This window comes from Dipodomys ordii, unplaced genomic scaffold, assembly GCF_000151885.1.
Source record: "Dipodomys ordii isolate 6190 unplaced genomic scaffold, Dord_2.0 Scaffold128, whole genome shotgun sequence".
Lineage (NCBI taxonomy): Eukaryota > Metazoa > Chordata > Mammalia > Rodentia > Heteromyidae > Dipodomys > Dipodomys ordii.
In genome coordinates, this window is record NW_012267344.1 from 2,307,389 (window position 1) to 2,325,671 (window position 18,283).

The window sequence follows — 18,283 nt, forward strand, 5'->3', positions numbered from 1 at the left end:
CTCCTCCTCCACCTCCTCTTCCTTGTTTTCCATCTCCTTTTCCTCCTCCCCTCCCACTGGCACATACCTTCAAGCCACAAACCAAAGGGAAACGCCATTTCTCGGTGAAGAGGCCTCCAGCTTCTCCTCACGTTGTTACCCTGCCAAACAGGCAGCACTTACTCTTGGAGGAGGTGTTGACAAAAATGTTTGCAGTTTCAAAGCATCACAGAGAACTCTGGTTAGCGTTCAATTATTAGAGAAAGCACAGCAGCTCTATTGGAAGCCTGGCGCCAGTGGCTCACGCCTGTCATCCTATCTACTCAGGAGGCTGAGATCTGAGGATCAAGGTTCAAAGCCAACCCAAGTAGGAAAATGTCTGTGAGACTCTTATCTCCAATGACCCAGAAAAAGAAAAGAAATATAGAAATAGAGATGTGGCTCAAGTGGTAGAGTGTGAGCCTTGAGAAAAAGCAAAAAACTAAGTGAGAAAGAAGACCCTGAGTTAAGTCCGCTCCCCTCTGTCCCTTGGACTCCAGAAAAGGAACCTCCATATAAATGCATATGCAGGTGACTCTTCTGATACGTGTGTGTGTGTGCACACGCATGTGTGTGCATGTGTGTGTGTGTCCCAGGGCTTGAACTTAGGTCCTGGATACTGTTCTTGAGCTTCTGTGCTCAATGCTGGTGCTCTACCACTTGAACCACAGCTCCACTTCCAGCTTTTTTTTGGTGGTTCATTGGAGATAAGAGTCTCTTGGACTTAGCCTAAGCTGGCTTCAAACCTCGATCCTCCAGCTCTCAGCCTCCTGAGTAGCTGGGAGGACAGATGTGAGCCACCGGTGCCCAAAAGCTGGTTTTCTAATCTAATCAATGCTTTCTGGGCTGTGAATTCTGCCTGCAACTGGGAGAGTGGCCAGGGGGACCCCCCCGCCCCTCCCCAGGTCCCCGGCACCGTCCCTACCCTCTCTGCCTCTTAGGCATGTTCCTTGGGAACTTGCCATTCTTCACCGTTCTCAAGGTGTGACCCAGAATGTAGGCACAGCCTGCAGTGAAGAGCTCAGCATCAGAAGAAGGGGGGCCAGGGGCCGTGGCGCACACCTGTCATCCCAGCTACTCAGGAGGCTGAGATCTAGAGGATCGTGGTTTGAAGCCAGCTCAGGGCAGGGAAGTCCATGAGACCACCCCCACCCCCAAAAAAAGAAGTGGACTCAAATGATGGCGTGCTAGCCTTGTGCAATAAAGCACAGGGGCAGCACCACGGCCCAGAGTTCAGTCCTGAGGACAGGCAGGAGGAGGAGGAGGAGGAGGAAGAGGAGGAGAAGGAGGAGGAAGAGCAGGAAAGAAAAGGAGGAGGAGAGGAGGTGGTGAAGGTACAGGAGGAGGAGAAGAAAGGAGGAAATGGAGGAGGAGGAGGAGAAGGGGAAGAAGAATGGGAGGAGGAGGAGGTAAAAAGAGGAAGAGGAGGTGGTGGTGGTGGTGATGCAGGAGGAGAAGGAAGGAGGAGGAAGAGGAGAGGAGGAGGAGGAGAAGAATGGGAGGGGGAGGAGGAGAAGGAAGAGAGGAGACAAGAAGGAGGAGAGGAGATGGTGATGGAGATGGAGGAGGAGGAAGAAGAGGCGAAGGAGAAGAGAATGAAGAGAGGAGGAGGAGGAGAAGAAGAAGAAGAAGAGGAGGAGAAGAGGAGGAGGAGGAGGGGGAGGAGGAAGAGGAGGAGAAGGAGGAGGGGAGGAAGAGGAAGAGAAGAGGAGGAGGAGGGGGAGAAGAAGAGGAGGAGGAAGAGGAGAGGAGGAGGAGGAGGAGGAGAAGAAGGAAGAAAAAAGGAAGAAGGAGAAGGAGAAGAAGAGGAGGAGGAGGAGAAGAAGAAGATGAGGAGGAGGAGGAAGAGAAAGAGGAGGAGTAGAAGAAGAATTGGAGGAAGAGGAAGAGAAGAAGGAAGGGAAGAGGAGGAAGAGGAGGAGGAGAAGAGAAGAGGAGGAGGAGGGGGAGGAGGAAGAGAAGAGGAGGGGAGGAGGAGAGGAAGGAGGAGCAGGAGCAGCAGGAGGAGGAGCAGATGGGGGTGGCGCGCAGTGTTGGGTGCTCCCCCGGGGCGCGTCGCGCTGGTTTCTAGCCAACCCTGGGTGTTTGGCAGCTGCAGCCTCCCCCAGAGCCCAGCCCAGGCCTCAGGTGCTGCTCACCAGGCCGGCCCTGGGGGACAGCGGGCCAGGAGGACACGGGAGGAGGGGTGAGGAAGAGAGAGAGGGCACTGGAGAGCAGCCCCAGCCCCGCTCCACCTACAAGCACACCTGGCTTTTGGGGTACAGGCTGATCTCCCCATTCTTCCACCCCTGCAAACCCCCCCTTCTCTCCCCCAGGAATGGGAGCCATAGTTGGACCTGGTCAGCGCCTCCTAGTGGCCCTGGCCAGCACCGGGGGCAGGAGGGAGGGATGGGGGCAGATGTATTCATTTTTGCCAGTCTTGAGGTTTGAACTCAGGGCCTGGGCGCTGTCCTTGAGCAGCAGCAGTAGTGGCGGCTTCTTCTTCTTCTTCTTCTTCTTCTTCTTCTTCTTCTTCTTCTTCTTCTTCTTCTTCTTCTTCTTCTTCTTCTTCTTCTTCTTCTTCTCCTTTCCTTCTCCTTCTCCTTCTCCTCCTCCTCCTCCTCCTCCTCCTTGTTCTCTTTCTTCCTCTTCTTCTTCCTCCTCCTCCTCCTCCTCTTTTCTTCCTTCTTCTTCTCCTTCTCCTCCTTCTCCTCCTCCTTCTCCTCGTTCTCCTTCTCCTTCTTCTTCTTCTTCTTCCTTCTTCTTCTTCTCCTTCTCCTTCTTCCTCTTCTTCCTCCTCCTCCTCCTCCTCTTTTCCTCTTCCTCCTCCTCCTCCTCCTCCTCCTCCTCTTCTTCCTCCTCCTCCTTCTCCTCCTCTTTCTTCTTTGCCAAGGCTAAGTCCTCTACCACTTTGAGCCCAAGCATCACTTCTGGCTTTTTCTGAGCAGTTGACTGGAGATTAAGAGTCTCACCGACTTTCCTGCCTCTGGGCTGGCCTCGAACCTTGATCCTCTAAATCTCAGCCTCCCGAGGAGCGAGGATGACAGGCGAGAGCCGTCAGCAGCTGTCTGGCAGATTTCTTTTTTCCTTTCAGGTTTTCCTAGGCCAGAATGATTGGTGTAAGGCCTAGAAAGTCTGCCAACTTCTCTGTGTGTGGGGGGGGGGGAGTGGTGTTGGTGTGTTGGTACTGGGGCTTGAACTCGGGGCCCTGGGTGCTGTCCCTTCAGCTTTTTCTGTCAGGGGTGGTGCTCTACCTCTTGAGCCACAACTTCACTCTTAGCTTTGTTTGTTTGTTTCTGATTCATTAGAGGTCGGAGCCTCATGAACTTTCCTGCCTGGGCTGGCCTTTGAACTGCAATCCTCCAGATCTCAGCCTCCTGAGAAGCTGGGATGACAGGCGTGAGCCTCGGTGCCCCCCACTCTTACCTACATTTTTACAGAACACAATTTGTCCCCTAAGCTTTTTGGGGTAAAGCTGATGGGGCCAAAGACAAACTCAGATGGGGCCAGGCAGGCAGCCGGCCCGCGGGGATGCACCAGCCAAGGCGCCATCATCCCATTTAGTTTGCTTCCTGGTTCTGAGCTCACAGTGCCTTGCTGGGAAGTGGCTGGAAAGGCAAATTTGCACATATAAGGTTATTTTTTGTTTTCCTCTTTTAAAGGCATTTTGGTTCTAACTCAGCACCAGGTCTTCCCTGCTAGGATGAAATAAAAGAAATCAAGTGAACCCCAAAGCTCCACCGCCATCTCAGTCAGCAAGATCTCCCCCTGTGTGCCGAGAAGAAAACGTTACCTTTGTGGGCACCGGGGATGTGTTCACCAAATCCTCCCCTGTGTTCACTGGCTTGGGGCAGGCGGTGACGTCACAGGCATGCGCAGAGGCCCAACCGGCCAGTCCCTCCTCCTTTCCCTCCCATCCACTAAGGATGAAGCCATTCAAGTGTCAGGCATTTGCCCACCATTGCTAACTGTGAGGCTGAGTGTAGGTGGTGTTTACTTTTTGTGTTGTGTTGTTGTTTTGTTGTTGGTGGTGGTTTTTTGGCCAGTCCTGGGGCTTGAACTCAAGGCTGGTGCTCTACCACTTGAGCCACAGCGCCACTTCTGGCTTTTTCTGTGTATGTGGTGCTGAGGAATGGAGCCCAAGGACTTCATGCATGCTAGGCGAGCACTCTACCACTAAGCCACCTTGCCAGCCCTTGTGTTATGTGTGTGTGTGTGTGTGTGTGTGTGTGTGTGTGTGTGCTTGTGCCAGATTTGAACTCAAGGCCTGGGCTCTGTCCCTGATTGTTTTTGTTTTTTTTTTTTGCTCAAGACTAGCTCTCTCCCACATGAGCCACAGCTCTACTTCTGGTGTTTGGAGAGGTGTTTATTGGAGATAAAGAGTCTCGTGGACTTTCCTCCCTGAGCTGGCTAGGAATTGGGACCCTCCAGATCGCAGCCCCTGGCACAGATGAGTAAGAGCAGAGGGGAAAAAAGGCAGATCAAAGACTCCCATGTGATGGCACTGTCTAGTTCCCATAAGCCTCCTCACTCTGTAAGCATTTTAGAACCTGACTTGGCCTCTCTACCTTCCAAGAGCCGACTGCTTATTCTCAGACAAGCTTTGCCCTTTTTGGTCAGCTATGGGACTTGAACTCAGGGCCTGGGCATTGTCTCTGGGTTTCTTTTGCCCAAGGCTGCCGCTCGACCACTTTGAGCCATTTATGGCACCACTTCCGGTTTTCTGGTGGTTTACTGGAGATAAGGAGTCTCACGGTCTCTCCTGCCCAGGCTGGCTTTGAACAGCGATCCTCAGATCTCAGCCTCCTGAGTAGCTGGGATGACAGGCATGTGAGCCACCAGCGCACAGGGCTAGCTTTGCCCCTTGAGGGTGCTGTGGAATTGCCCCCCCCCCACTTCCTGGCTTGAATGGATGCTCTCTCCTCGCTCTGTTTTCCTCTTGTTCCATGGGTGGCGGAGGCCCTGGTGAGGCCTGGAGGTCACGTGACTTGCACAGGCCCCTGTGGGGGTTGATACAGGAAACTGGAGACTGGCCTGGCCACGCCCCATCTCCTCCTACAGGAGTAGTGGGGGGGCGGGGAGGGGGGCAAGGAGGGTGGGGAGGGCTGCCAGGACCCAGGGGACACTATCATCTTTGTGTCTGCAGTACTCTAGTGTGTGTGTGTGTGAGAGAGAGAGAGATTACTGGGGTTGGAACTCAGGACCCGGGCACTGTCCCTTGGCTTTTTCGTTTCCTGACTGGTGCTCTACCACTTGAGCCATAGCTCCCTTATTTGGCTTTTCTCTTTTGGGTGGTTCATGGGAGGTAAGAATCTCTGTCTGTCCCGGCTGGCTTTGAACCATGATCCTCCTATTGGCTCTCCAGAAGCTAGGATTAGAGGTCTGGCCAGGGAGAAGCCCATGGCTTCCTGGAGCCTGGTAAACCGAGCCTGAGCAGTTTGGTGGGCCAGCCCTACTCTGGCCCAGGGAAATGCACCACGCCTGGTCACCTGGTCGCTCAGATGACAGAGTTGGAGAATGAATTACAAGCAGGAAGTGGGGAGGTTGTGGGGTTCGAACTCAGGGCCTGGGTGCTGTCCCTGACTTGTAAGGCTGGTACTCTACCACTTTGAGCCACAGAACCACTTCCAATTTTCAGGTGGTTCATTGGAGATGAGAAGTCTCACAGGCATTCCTGCTCAGGCTGGCTTTGAACCGAGATCCTCTAGATTCTCAGCCTCCTGAGCAGCTGGGGTGACCAGCGCCCCGCTCCTTAGGATCCACAAGCATTAGGCCGGCCAGGCGGGGGGTCACACAGTGGCAGCTTCTCCATTTGGTGGTTGGAGTTGTGCTAGGGATAAAGAGCCAGTCCCTAGCCCCTGGTCCCCTGGTCCCTGGAGCTTAATTAAGCAGAGCTGTGGGCCACCTGTGGGAGCTTTGTTTGGCAGCCCAGAGCCTGGGGTGTGGCGTTGTGAGCTGAGGGAGGGAGGGACAGGGAGGGATGAGGAGGTCTCTGGGGCAGGGAGGGGGCGGGGCTGCCCATTGTCCCTGCCTGCCTCCATCCCTCCACCCCCCAGCCTATGAGCTGCCCCTTGGCTTCTTTCTCCAAATCTGGCAGAGGTGAGGGAAGAAGGGGAGGAGGGGAGGAGATCCAGCAGCTTTGACCAGCCTCAAGTGGGCAGAGTGAGGCAGGTAGCCTATCTATCACCCTTGCTCCTCAGGAGGCTGAGATCTGGAGGATCGCGGTTCAAGGCCAGCCCCCTGCAGAAACGTCCGTGAGACTCTCATCTCCAGTGAACTCCCTGAAAATTGGAAGTGGCGCTGTGGCTCAAAGTGGCAGCCTTGAGCAAGAGAGCTCAGGGGCAGTGCCCAGGCCCTGAGTTCAAGCCCCACGACCTGCACAAACCAACCAACCAACACCCTCTGAAAGTCTAGGCCAGTGGCTCACACCTATCATCCTAGCTACTCAGGAGGCTGAGATCTGAGAGTTGTGGTTCAAAGCCAGCCTGGGCAGGAAAGTCTAAGAGACTCTGTATCTCCAACCAACCATCCAAAAGCTGGAAGTGGAGATGTAACTCAAGTGGTAGAGCTCCAGCCTGAAGCCAAAAACAAAGAGCTAAAGGACGACACCTAGGCCCTGAGTTCAAGTTCTAGAATTGGCACATACGTGTGCGTGCACGCACACGCACACACACACAGAAACCCACAAACCAACCCCCCACCCACAGTGTGTCTCTTGGGAGCCACTCCCATGGAGGTGGGGGTGGGGGTGGGGGTGGGGGTGGGGGTGGGGGTGTGGCGGGCTCTTGGCCTGTCCCTCCGATGGTCTTTCCTTGACGCTGCCGCCACGCTCTTCAGCATGCTCATCATGTGCACCATCCTTACCAACTGCGTGTTCATGGCCCAACACGATCCTCCTCCCTGGACCAAGTATGTCGAGTGAGTATCTTCCAGACTTCACCCTTCCTTCCTTCCCAGAGGCCTCCCCAGATTAGAAAACTGTCTCAAGTGGTAGAGCGCCAAACTTGAGCAAAATGAATTCCGAGGCAGTGCCCAGGCCGTGAGTTCAAGTCCCACAACTAACATACACACACACTCACACACACAAAGGCTAGGAAAACTGTTCAAGCTGGGAGCTGGTGGCTCACACCTGTCAGCTACTCAGGAGGCTGAGATCTGAGGATCAAGGTTCAAAACCAGCCCAAGCAGGAAAGTCCTTGAGATTCTTATGTCCAAGGAACCACCAGAAAATCAGAAGTGGTGCTGTGGCTCAAAGCGGTAGAGCGCTTGCCTTGAGCAAAAGCAGCCCAGGCCCTGATTCAAGTCCCAGGACTTGACAACAACAACAACAACAATAATAATAATGGGGTGGAAGATTCACAGGTATTTAAACAGAGCTTGCAGCATTCTAGAAGAGCCTGGCGTGACCACGCACTGCTGTCCCCTCCCCAGGGTGGGCACACGTGTGGAGTTGGTACCGAGTGGGGCATAGACTGGCAGAGGCCACCTGCAATCTCAGCCCCGCCTTCCCCCAGGTACACCTTCACCGCCATCTACACCTTCGAGTCCCTGGTGAAGATCTTGGCCCGAGGCTTCTGCCTGCACGCGTTCACCTTCCTGCGGGACCCTTGGAACTGGCTGGACTTCAGCGTCATCGTCATGGCGTAAGTACAGCCGCTCTCCACGGCCTGCTGGAGGTCTTTGCATGCCTAGGCCTCAGGCACCCGGGCCTCCTCGTCTGGGCCTCCTGCTTTTATAATACAAGTACCTCTATGCACCTGATATGGAAAATAAGCCTTCCTTGTCCCTTTGGATGGGATGAGGAAAGGGTCAGAGGCCCTTGGCCAACCCCAGTAGGGAGAAACAAGTCCAGAGATTAAAGGATGACAATGGGCAGCAAAGAGCCAGAAGTGGAGGCATGGTTCAAGTGGTAGAGCGCCAGCCTTGACGGGGGGGGAGCTAAGCAAAAGTATGAGGTGCTGAGTAAGGGCTCCAGTGGCTTCTGGGCTTAGCCCCCTCCTCCCCACCCCTCCACCCCCATCTGGCCCATGACAGCCTTGTGCTCAAGGGACATTATTGACATTCAGCTTGTGCTGTGGCCCAAGTGGTAGAGTGCCAGCCATAAGTAAGAAAGTTCAGGGAAGCTGGGTGCTGGTGGCTCACGCCTGTCATCCTAGCTACTCAGGAGGAGGCTGAAATCTGGAGGATCGCAGTTCAGAGCCAGCCTGGGCAGGAAAGTCTGTGAGACTCTTACCTGCAATGAATCACCGGAAAACCGGAAGTGGCGCCATATACATGGCTCAAAGTGGTAGAGCGCCAGCCTTGAGCGCAAAGAGGCTCATGGACAGCACCCAGGCCCTGAGTTCAAACTCTAGTATCAGCATACAGAGAGAGAGAGAGGCTGGTAGAAATGATCTGGGAGAGAGGGAGACATTGGAGGATGGGGAAGAATTTCAGAAACCAAGCCTTTAAGCTTTGCTGAGCACGGGCACCACCACAGCCCTGACCTTCAGCTCCAGGAAAGGCAGGATTTCTCGGGTTTGGGGTTGGAGGCAGATTGATAAGGGTTGATGATAAGAGAAAGCATTTTTCTCTTCCTGATTGCTTCTATTTTCTCTGTGAAATAAGTGGCCGAATCATCAGGCAGAAGAGAGCAGGGAGACGCGAGGGTTGGGGTTGTCGGAGGAGAGAGGTTGCACAGGGCTTGGAGATGGAATAAGATGGTGAGGTTGGATTTGGGGGTCTGCGCGAGCCCCTCCCACACAGGGGGCAAGGCCTGGATGCAAATGAGCCACGGGCTCTCCCCAGGGACTGGGACATCATTGGCCTAAGCCTAGCTCTCATAGCAAGGGAAGAAGGCACACAGATGGGCCCTTAGGCTAGAGGTTTTACAGCATGAAGTCTTGGCCCGTGTGTTTCTGGAAGATGCCTCTTGTAGAACGCCAGGTCCTCTGCCAGACCTCTTGTTCTGTTCTCTTGGAAGAATGTTCAGTTCCGATCCACAGGGGATCCTAGAGGAAACCACCCCTGCAGATAGACAGATGATAGATAGTTGGATGGATGGATGGATGGATGGATGGATGGATGGATATATAGATAGGCCTTTCTGCCAGGCTCAATCACCACCATTCCCAAGCTTCTCACAGAAATGGTAGGTCCTAGCCAGGCACCTGTGGCTCACACCTATCATCCCAGCTACTCAGGAGGCTGAGTTCTGAGGATCTCAGTTCGAGGCCAGCACAGGCAGGAAAGTCCATGAGACTCTTTCTCAATTTCCACCAGAAAATCAGAGGGGGAACTGTGGCTCAAAGTGGGAGATGGCTAGCCTTGAGCAAAAAAAAAAAAAAAAACTCAGGGATAGCATCGAGGTCCTGAGTTCAAGCCCCAGGACTGGCGCAATGAAGAAAGAAATCACAGGTCTGCGTTCCTGAACACTGCCGGTAGCCAATCCCATTGTAATTTCAGCTTTGTGCCAGGGCCTGGATTGGTTTTGATTCACATTGGTTTTACTTTGTGAGAACCAACAAGCCGGGCACGGGTGGCTCACGCCTGTCAGCTTCTCAGGGGAATGAGATCTAGAGAATCATGGGGTTCAAAGCCAGCCTGGGCAGGAAAGTGCGTGAGACTCTTATCTCCAATGAACCAACCCCCCAAAACAGTGAAGCCGTGGTTCAAGGGGTGGATTGTTAGCCTTAAGCTCAAAAGCTCAGGGACAAAATGCCCAGGACCTGAGGTCAAACCCCAGGGCCAGCAAACAAAAGAAAACCAAATGAATTCTAATTTCTGCATCCTAGGATAGACACCATAACTCAGAAGTCACAAGGTGTTCACAAGGAGCTTTGGATGTGGCCGGCGTGCTGGAATTCTCCATCCACTCTCCATTAGGCAGATGAGAGAAACTGAGGCACAGAGAGAACTTAACACTTGCCTGGGTGGGGGGGGGGGAACAAAACAAAACAGAAAAAAAAAAACAAACCAAAAACTAAAAACACCTGATGCCAAGAGCCCGCAGTAACGCTTGGATGAAAGCCAAGGGTTGGAATAACACCAGCTCGCCTCTCAGAGATGGCCAGGGAAGACATTCAAGATCTCCTGCTCCAGGTCTCCTTGCACCTGGCTGACCGCCCCCCCCTCACCCCCACTCAGATCACTTTCCGGTGCCCACCTCACTGCCACCACCCCCTCCCACCTCAGCTGGGCATTACCTGATAGTTAGCACAACCTCCCACCAACTGGGGTTGCTATGGAAACCAGACCTGGAGGGGAAGGAGGGAGGACTGAAGAGGAGGTGGGGGGGGGCACCGTCTTAACTAGCAGCGTGGGCTTTGCTGTCTCCAGAAAAGTAGTTGCGGGGAGAGAGAGAATAGGAAGAAAACCCATACCTGGTCAAGTCCCCCCCTCTCCTGCCTCCCCCTCCCCCTTCCCCATTATTCTGTCTGCGATGCTGGCTGTAGAACTCGCATCCAACACCACTGCTCCTCCCCAAAGCCGGGACTATATCAGCTTACCCAGCTACCCGGCAGCAGAGAAAGCAGTTGGTGGCTTGGAGAGGTGAGAGTTTATTTTTTTCTCTCCCAGCCTGAGAGGGGGCCAAACTCTGCCATTCCTCACTCTACTCAACCCACACCAATCCCCAAAAAATAAATAAAAAGCTGGTCGTGTGCCAGAAGAGCGTCTTTCCTGCCCCCGCCAGGCCCCAAGACAGATCTTGGAGGCCTAAGCACCCAAACATGGGAGACAGCCATGTTCTGAGTAGGGCAAAAACACCCCTCAAGTCCCAGACCTCTTCCTGGACCACATCCCTCCCCCAAGACTTTCTCCAGCCTATCATTGCTATCCATATAAACAGAACCACTAACCTCGCCCCAGCATCTTAGCCTATCAGGAGCTTGGATGCATTTCTCCCCCACTCCCATCATTGGCCTGACTTTGTCATGGGGGGGGGGGTGCCTGGCTTCTCTTGGCTCAGCACCAGTCTCTGAGGAGGCCGGCCATGTATGGAGACCCAGAATGCATGGAGCAGGCCAGCTTTGTTCCTGGAGGGACTGGAGTCAACAAGGCTTGTTACCGGGAGGGAGAGGAAGGCAAGGATGGTTCGTTCCCTCTGACCCATCCAATGGCACCCATAGCTAGAAGACTTGGCCTCAGAACTATGTTCTGAGCAGAGGGACAGGTTGCATGTTTCAAGTCATACACACTCCTCCCCAAGAGACCAGCAGGAGAAAGCTGGGGTGCAGAGCCCCAGGGAGAGGGCGAGGAGGAAGCCGGAGGCACTGGGCTTCCATGGGGACCATCATTTCAACTGAGGCCCAGCCTCAGTTCAGAGGGAGGCTGTCTAGCAGGCCTGAGAATCTCATCCAATGAGAAGGGGCTTGCTATCGAAAACCGAGAAGGTGGGCAGGTGCTAGTGGCTCACACCCTTCATCCCAGCTACTCAGGAGGCTAAGATCTGGAGGATCGCAGGGTTCGAAGCCAGCCTAGAGCAGGGAAGTCCACGAGACTCTTATCTCCAGTGAACCACTCACAAACCAGAAGTGGAGCTGTGGTTTAGCCCACATAAGTCTGAGAATGATCTGGAACCTGCACCCACCAACCACCACAAGAAGCTGGCTGTATCTCTCCCCCCCCCCGTCCCTCCCTCCCTCTCCCCCACCTCGTGTAGGGCTTTGTGAATAAGGAAAGGATGGTCCCATGTAAATGGACAGATGACAGATGTGTCAAAAAAAAGTCAGTCAGACCAGGCTGGTGGTGTGGGTAGGAGGGGACTACATGATGTCCCTCGAGAGACGGCTGGGTCCTTTCTTAGGGTCACTCAGGTCCCCAAGACTTGCTCAGAAACCCTGAGCAGCATGGAGGGGACCGGGGAAGTCTAAGATGGCAAGACTGGAGTGGGTTTGGCTGCCAGTCCTGTGCTGTCCCGGACCTGAGGCCCCTCCACCCCATGAGCCCTGAGATTCCTCTACCCCACGTCCGGGGCTAACACAGCAGGAGCTCTGGTTAAATGTCAGCCACCTTGGGTGCCTGAGACCTTTGGTTAAACATCACAGGTGACATTTGCCACTCTGTCCCCGGCGGCCTTGGCCACATACCATCCCGCTGTCTGTCTGCCTAGAGTTCCCGCTCTGCCTGGGTGGGCCTTGGGCCTCTAAAATCAGGCCTCCCAGGCCACTGGGGAGGCTCTGTCCTGTGACGGGGGAGAGCCCCCTAAAACACTCGGCCTGATGTCGGATCTGTGTCAGATCTGCATCACGCAGGCCCTCAGAACAGTGCCTCATCGCTCAAGGTCACCTCTCAAACCATCTCTGGAGGAGGCTAAGGTCCCAGGATGAGCCACTGTGTGGGCACATGATGGCTGGCCATCACCCCGGGGAATTTTCATTCTGTTGCTTCTTCTTCTCCTCTGCCTCTTCCTCCTTCTCCTCTTTCTCCTTTCTTAATTCCTGCTCCTATCTTCCTCTTCCTCCACCAACTCTTCTTTCCTTCCTTCCCTTTCTTTCTTTCCTCCTCCTCCTCCTCTTCCTCTTCCTCCTCCTCCTCCTCTTCCTCTTCCTCCTCCTCCTCCTCTTCCTCTTCCTCCTCCTCCTCCTCCTCTTTCTCCTGCCCCTCTTTCTCTTCCTCCTCCTGGGCTGGCCCATTGCTCCTGAATAGATAAAGATGGACACTCAGGACGCTCCCACCTGAGGCTCTGTTTTATGTCTTCTGCTGAGTTCCTGTACTGTCTTCGGAGCTTCAGTGTCCACTCCTCTCGCGGAGGGATCTGGTGTTGGAAGGCACACATGGGCAGCCCTTAGACCCCCAGCCGTGCCTCTGTGGTGGTCTCTGCTAAGGCCTCAGGATTCCTTGGGCTGAGCAGCCAAGCACAAGCTAGTGACAGAGAAGCAGAAGAGCCCAGAGTAAAACTAGAACCCCAGCTGGGCACTGTGGCTCATGTCTGTAATCTCACCGACTCAGGAGGCTGAGATCTGAGAAATCTCATTTCTAAGCCAGCCCAGACGGGAAAACACCATGAGGCTCTTATCTCCAAGAAGTGGAGGTGCAGTTTAAGTGGTACAGTGCCAGCCTTGAGCAAAGAAGGAAGGAAGGAAAGAAGGAAGGAAGCAAGCAAGCAAGCAAGCTCAGGGATAGCACCCAGGCCCTGAGTTCAAGTCCCAGGACTGGCACCCTCAAAAGAAGGGCCCGGGTGCCCCCCAATATAGGACCCCCATGTAGGACGAGGATACAGAGGGGGAGGGCTGGAGGGGAGGGCAAGGTGAGGTTCTACTTTGTAATCCCCGGTAATTGTGATTTGATTCTGCAGGTATGTATCAGAAAATATAAAGCTAGGCAATTTGTCGGCTCTTCGCACTTTCAGAGTCTTGAGGGCTCTAAAAACTATTTCGGTTATTCCAGGTAAGCTACTCAGGTTTGCCTGTCAGATCTCAGCTACAAAAATGATTATGATTTTTTTTCTCTGTCTTCCCCGCCATGCCCCCTTCCTCCTCCTCCTCTTCCTCCTCCTCCTCCTCCTCCTTCTTCTCTTCTGATCGTGTCTTCCTCCCGTGACTGGCGTGCTGTCCTCATGTCTCGTGTGTGAATTTTGTGTCTCCCCCTCCCCTGTTACAGATACACAACTGAATTTGTGGACCTGGGTAATGTGTCAGCCTTACGCACCTTCCGAGTTCTCCGGGCCCTGAAAACTATATCAGTCATTTCAGGTGAAAAAATAAAAATCTGAAAGAAAAAGCAAAACAAAACAAAAAGATCAAAATGCCAAGGCTGAAAGCATAATGTCTGGGGGGTTTCCTCCCCCCCACGCACCCACCCCCCAGACATCTAGAAACCAAGGGAAAAAGACCCTCAACAAGGTCTCTTTGAATGTGCCTGTCCCCAGAATACCTTTTTGTTGTTGTTTTTCAAATGTGGGGTGTCCCCCACCCCTGCTTGGAGCCTCAAAACAAACCTAGCCAAGATCAGTTTATAGATGCCCTGGGGGGGGGTCTATAAATTTTTCCAAAATGCTGATTATTTTCCCTCCCCAAATGGAATTCTCCATTAGACACCTGGCTAAAATTGGGGAACTTAACCGTTGCTTCAACAGGAAGAACTTCTCCCCCGCACCCCTCAATCAGAGGAACCAAAATAAGCCTAAGGGGAACCTTCTAGAACAGAAAATAAAAGACAAATGAAAACTGAGCCGGGTGCTGGTAAGCTCACGCCTGTCATCCTAGCTATTCAGGAGGCTGAGACAGGAGGATTGTGGGTCCAAGCCAGGAAAATTCCGTGAGACTTTTAACGCCAATGAATCCATTAAAAAGAAAAAGCCAAAGTGGGGCTGTGGCTCAAGCAGTAGAGCGCCAAGTAAAGCAAGAGCACCAGGCCCTGAGTTCAAATCCCAGCATAGGTACCAGCAGAACAGGAGCAAACTCTGTGACAGTCTTCCCTGAACCCGGTGGCGGTGCTGAGCCCCATGTGGCCCTCCTGGGGCTCACGCCGGCACCACCAGCACCTCGGCCCTCCTTCGATGACCCCCTAAACTGTATACTGTGGACAGGCACCATCCGGCCTTGGCAGGCTGCCGGCCTTCGCTGCATGGAGTGGTAGAGGGCTAGCACACCGCGCTTGGTAGACATCCGCAGGGAAGGAATCCTCTCTGGCACATGTGGGCAGCTGTCCCTGGCACTCCCTCCCCTCTACCACCCGGGGAAGATGATTTCAGCCCCGATGCCTCTGGCTTCTAGAAGCTTCTAGAAGCTTCCTCTCCAGATACCAGCACATTCACCAAATGCACGGCGGTGGCTCAACAATCCGGCGTCCTCAGCTACTCGAGGACTGCTGCTGATCCCTGAGACTCTTCTCTCTGGCAAACCACCAAAAAGCTGCAGCTGTGGCTCAAGTGGTGAGAGCACCCAGCCTTGAGCATAAAGGCTAGGGACGGCGCCCAGGCCCTGAGTTCAAGTCTTAGTACTCTGAGTTCCTGTGAGAAACTCAGGTTCAGAGGAGCGCCTGGCCTCCCTCCTCCCTCCAGCTATCTATGTTCAAAGTCAGCCTCACTGGGTGCTGGCTGGGACCCCCCCAGTCCCCCAACCACAAACGCATGCATACACACACACACACACACACACACACACACACACATGCACACACACACCGCCCAGGCAGCTGCCAACATCTGTCAGGAAGATTTGCCTACAGAGAGCCTAGCACCCGCACCCCCCCCACTCCCCCTGGCAGACATGGCGGTGGTGGCAATGTGTTGGGAGATCCAGCTTTGAGGTGTGCCTCACGCCTGCCCCCACCTCTGCCCCCCTCCTCCTCCCCGGCCTTGGGTGTGGGCTCTGGAGACCCCGCGCACACTCACTGTCTGTCACTCACCTGTCTGCTGCTGCTGGCTTCCTGCAGGGAGCTGAGGGTGGGCTCTGTGTGTGTGAGGGGGCGTGGCTGCCACTAACCAATCACAGCCTCCGCTGTGGGTGAGTGGGCAGGGCAGGGCGGGGCCTGGTGGGATGGGGCGGGGCTCCGTGGGTACCCAGTGGTTAGTTGTTGAGCAAAGGCATCGGGTACCGAGTTCAAGTCCCCAGTCTCGGACCAAGAGGGAAAGGGGAGAAAAAAGGAAAAACAATGTCAACTCTTTCCCTGACTCTGAACCTCTCTTCTAAGGGGCTTGAGCCAAAGCAGATCCTTAGAATATCCATCAGCCCTCAAGCCTGGCACACACACACACACACACACAAAGAGAGCTATGAGCAGAAACGGCTGTGTCCCTCATCTCAACAAGCCAGGCGGAAGGGAAGCGTGGCTCACGTGGGAGAGGGCCAGCCTTGAGCAAATCCAAAAGAAGAAGAAAAAGCTAAGAAACAGCCAGGCAAAGACAGACAGACAAAGAAAACAAGCAGGGAGGGAGGGAGGAAGGAAGGAAGGAGGAAGGCATGGGGGCAGGTGGGGTTTGGGGTGAGCCCAGGTTTGGGGGTGACCCCGGGCCCGGCCCCGCCCCGCACAGGCCTGAAGACCATCGTGGGGGCGCTGATCCAGTCGGTGAAGAAGCTGGCGGACGTGATGGTGCTCACGGTGTTCTGCCTGAGCGTGTTCGCGCTCATCGGCCTGCAGCTCTTCATGGGGAACCTGAGGCACAAGTGTGTGCGCAACTTCACGCTGCTCAGCGACACCAACGGCTCCGTGGAGGCCCAGGGCCTGGTGTGGGAGTCGCTGGACCTCTACCTCAACGACCCAGGTGTGTGTGCGCATGGGCTTTCCAACCAAGGGGGGGGGAGAGTGCCAGGACTCCATCGAGGCCTGGGCCTCACCTCTCCAGGCCTCCCCAGCGAGCCTCCAGCCCTCTATATCTCTAAGCCACAGACGTGCAGAGGCAAGCTGGCTGCCCTCAGCTCAGGCCTGTCATCCCAGCTACTCCGGAGGCTGAGATTTAGAGGATCGAAGTTGGAGGCCAGCCCCAGGCAGAAAAGCAGAAAAGTCCATGAGACTCTTCTCTCCAATGAACCACCAGAAACATCCCCCCCCAATAAAAGTAGTGAACCTCCAAAGAAGCTGGGCCGCACAGGTCCCTCACCATCCTGTTTCTTTTGCAGACAACTACCTGCTCAAGAATGGCACCTCTGATGTCTTGTTGTGTGGGAACAGCTCCGATGCTGGGTAACGCAGGCGATGCCCCTCAGCTGCACCCCTCCAGCCTTTTGTTTATTTACACCCCCAACCTTACAAGACAATGAGTAAAGAAACATGGGGAGGGGGGAGAGGGAAAGAGAGATCTTCAGGGGAATCCTATACAGCCCTAAAGATGGTTGAGCTCTTTACCTAGAATGCTTTGTAGGGCCCCCCTACCCCCATACCCCCAACCTTGCTACTGAGGAGGCTGAGGTCTGAGGATCGTAATTTGAGGACAGCCCAGGGCAGGAAACTCTGTGAGACTCTTATCTCCAATGAACCACCAGACAACCAGAAGTGGCACTGTGATTCAAGCGGTAGAGTGCCAGCCTTGAGCTGAAGAGCTCAGGGACAGAGCCCAGGCCTAGAGTTCAAGACCCACAACTGGCATGTGCGCGCACACACAGACACACCCAGAGGACCCCTTATGAAATGTATCAACAGGGTGTCCATCTGTCTGTCTGTCCACAGGACATGTCCCGAGGGCTACCGGTGCCTGAAGGCGGGCCAGAACCCCGATCACGGCTACACCAGCTTCGACTCCTTCGCCTGGGCCTTCCTGGCCCTATTCCGTCTCATGACACAGGACTGCTGGGAGCGTCTCTACCAGCAGGTGCAGGGGAGAGGGGGGAGAGAGGGGCAGGTGGGACGGGAGGGGGGGCGGGACCCACACAGGGCCCAGACACCAGTGGCCATAACAGGTGCCCACCATTGCACCAGCCTTGGGCACAAGGAAGCTCAGGGACAGCGCCCAGGCCCCGAGTTCAAGCCCCGGGACGGACAGAACAATAAGATCAAGTGCTCAGGCAGTGAGTGAGGCCCGCCCTGCCCCCCCCCGTCCCCCCTGCAGACGCTGCGGTCGGCCGGCAAGATCTACATGATCTTCTTCATGCTGGTCATCTTCCTGGGCTCCTTCTACCTGGTCAACCTCATCCTGGCCGTGGTCGCCATGGCCTACGAAGAGCAGAACCAGGCCACCATTGCCGAGACGGAGGAGAAGGAAAAGCGCTTCCAGGAGGCCATGGAGCTGCTGCGCAAGGAGCAGGAGGTGGGGCATGCGGGCGGCGGGCGGTGGACAGAGGGGACGGGGTGTATGCGGTGGACAGGAGACGGGGTGCGGTGGACAGAGGGGATGGGGCGAGGTGGGCAGAGGGACAGTGTGTGCAGTGGACAGGAATCAGTGTGTGCAGTGGTCAGGAGACAGGTGCAGTGGACAAGGGATGTGTATGCGGTGGAAGGCAGGCGTATGGTGGACAGAGGGGATGGTGTGTGGGGTGGACAGAGGGGACGGGGTGCGGTGGACAGATACACAGCGTGCAGTGGACAGATGGGATGGGGTCCGATGGACAGAAGGGACAGTGTGTGTGGTGAACAGAGGTGACGGCATGCGGTGGACAGAGGGGACGGTGCAGTGGACAAAGGACGTGCATGCAGCAGACAGAGGCAAGGTGTGCGGTAGACAGAGGGGATGGGCTGCGGTGGACGGAGGGGAGGTGTGTGTGGTGGACAGAGGGGACGGCATGTGGTGGACAGAGGGGAGGTGTGAGGTGGACAGAGGGGAGGTGTGCGGTGGACAGGGGACGGTGTGTGTGCGGTGGACAGAGGGGACGGCTTGCGGTGGACGGAGGCACGGCGTGCGGTGGGCACCGGGCCCCACGCTTGCCGGCCT

General features: G+C 55.1%; 1 protein-coding gene across 1 annotated transcript in view; it reads left to right on the forward strand.

Moving 5' to 3' along the window:
* Scn5a (sodium channel, voltage gated, type V alpha subunit) overlaps positions 1–18,283 on the forward strand; it is a 60,630-nt gene that overhangs the window by 2,310 nt on the left and 40,037 nt on the right. The window contains 8 exon segments of the mRNA XM_013030252.1: positions 346–372; positions 6,818–6,915; positions 7,512–7,640; positions 13,579–13,670; positions 15,953–16,183; positions 16,539–16,602; positions 17,086–17,227; positions 17,465–17,662. Of these exon segments, the coding sequence (XP_012885706.1) occupies positions 346–372; positions 6,818–6,915; positions 7,512–7,640; positions 13,579–13,670; positions 15,953–16,183; positions 16,539–16,602; positions 17,086–17,227; positions 17,465–17,662 (981 nt within the window).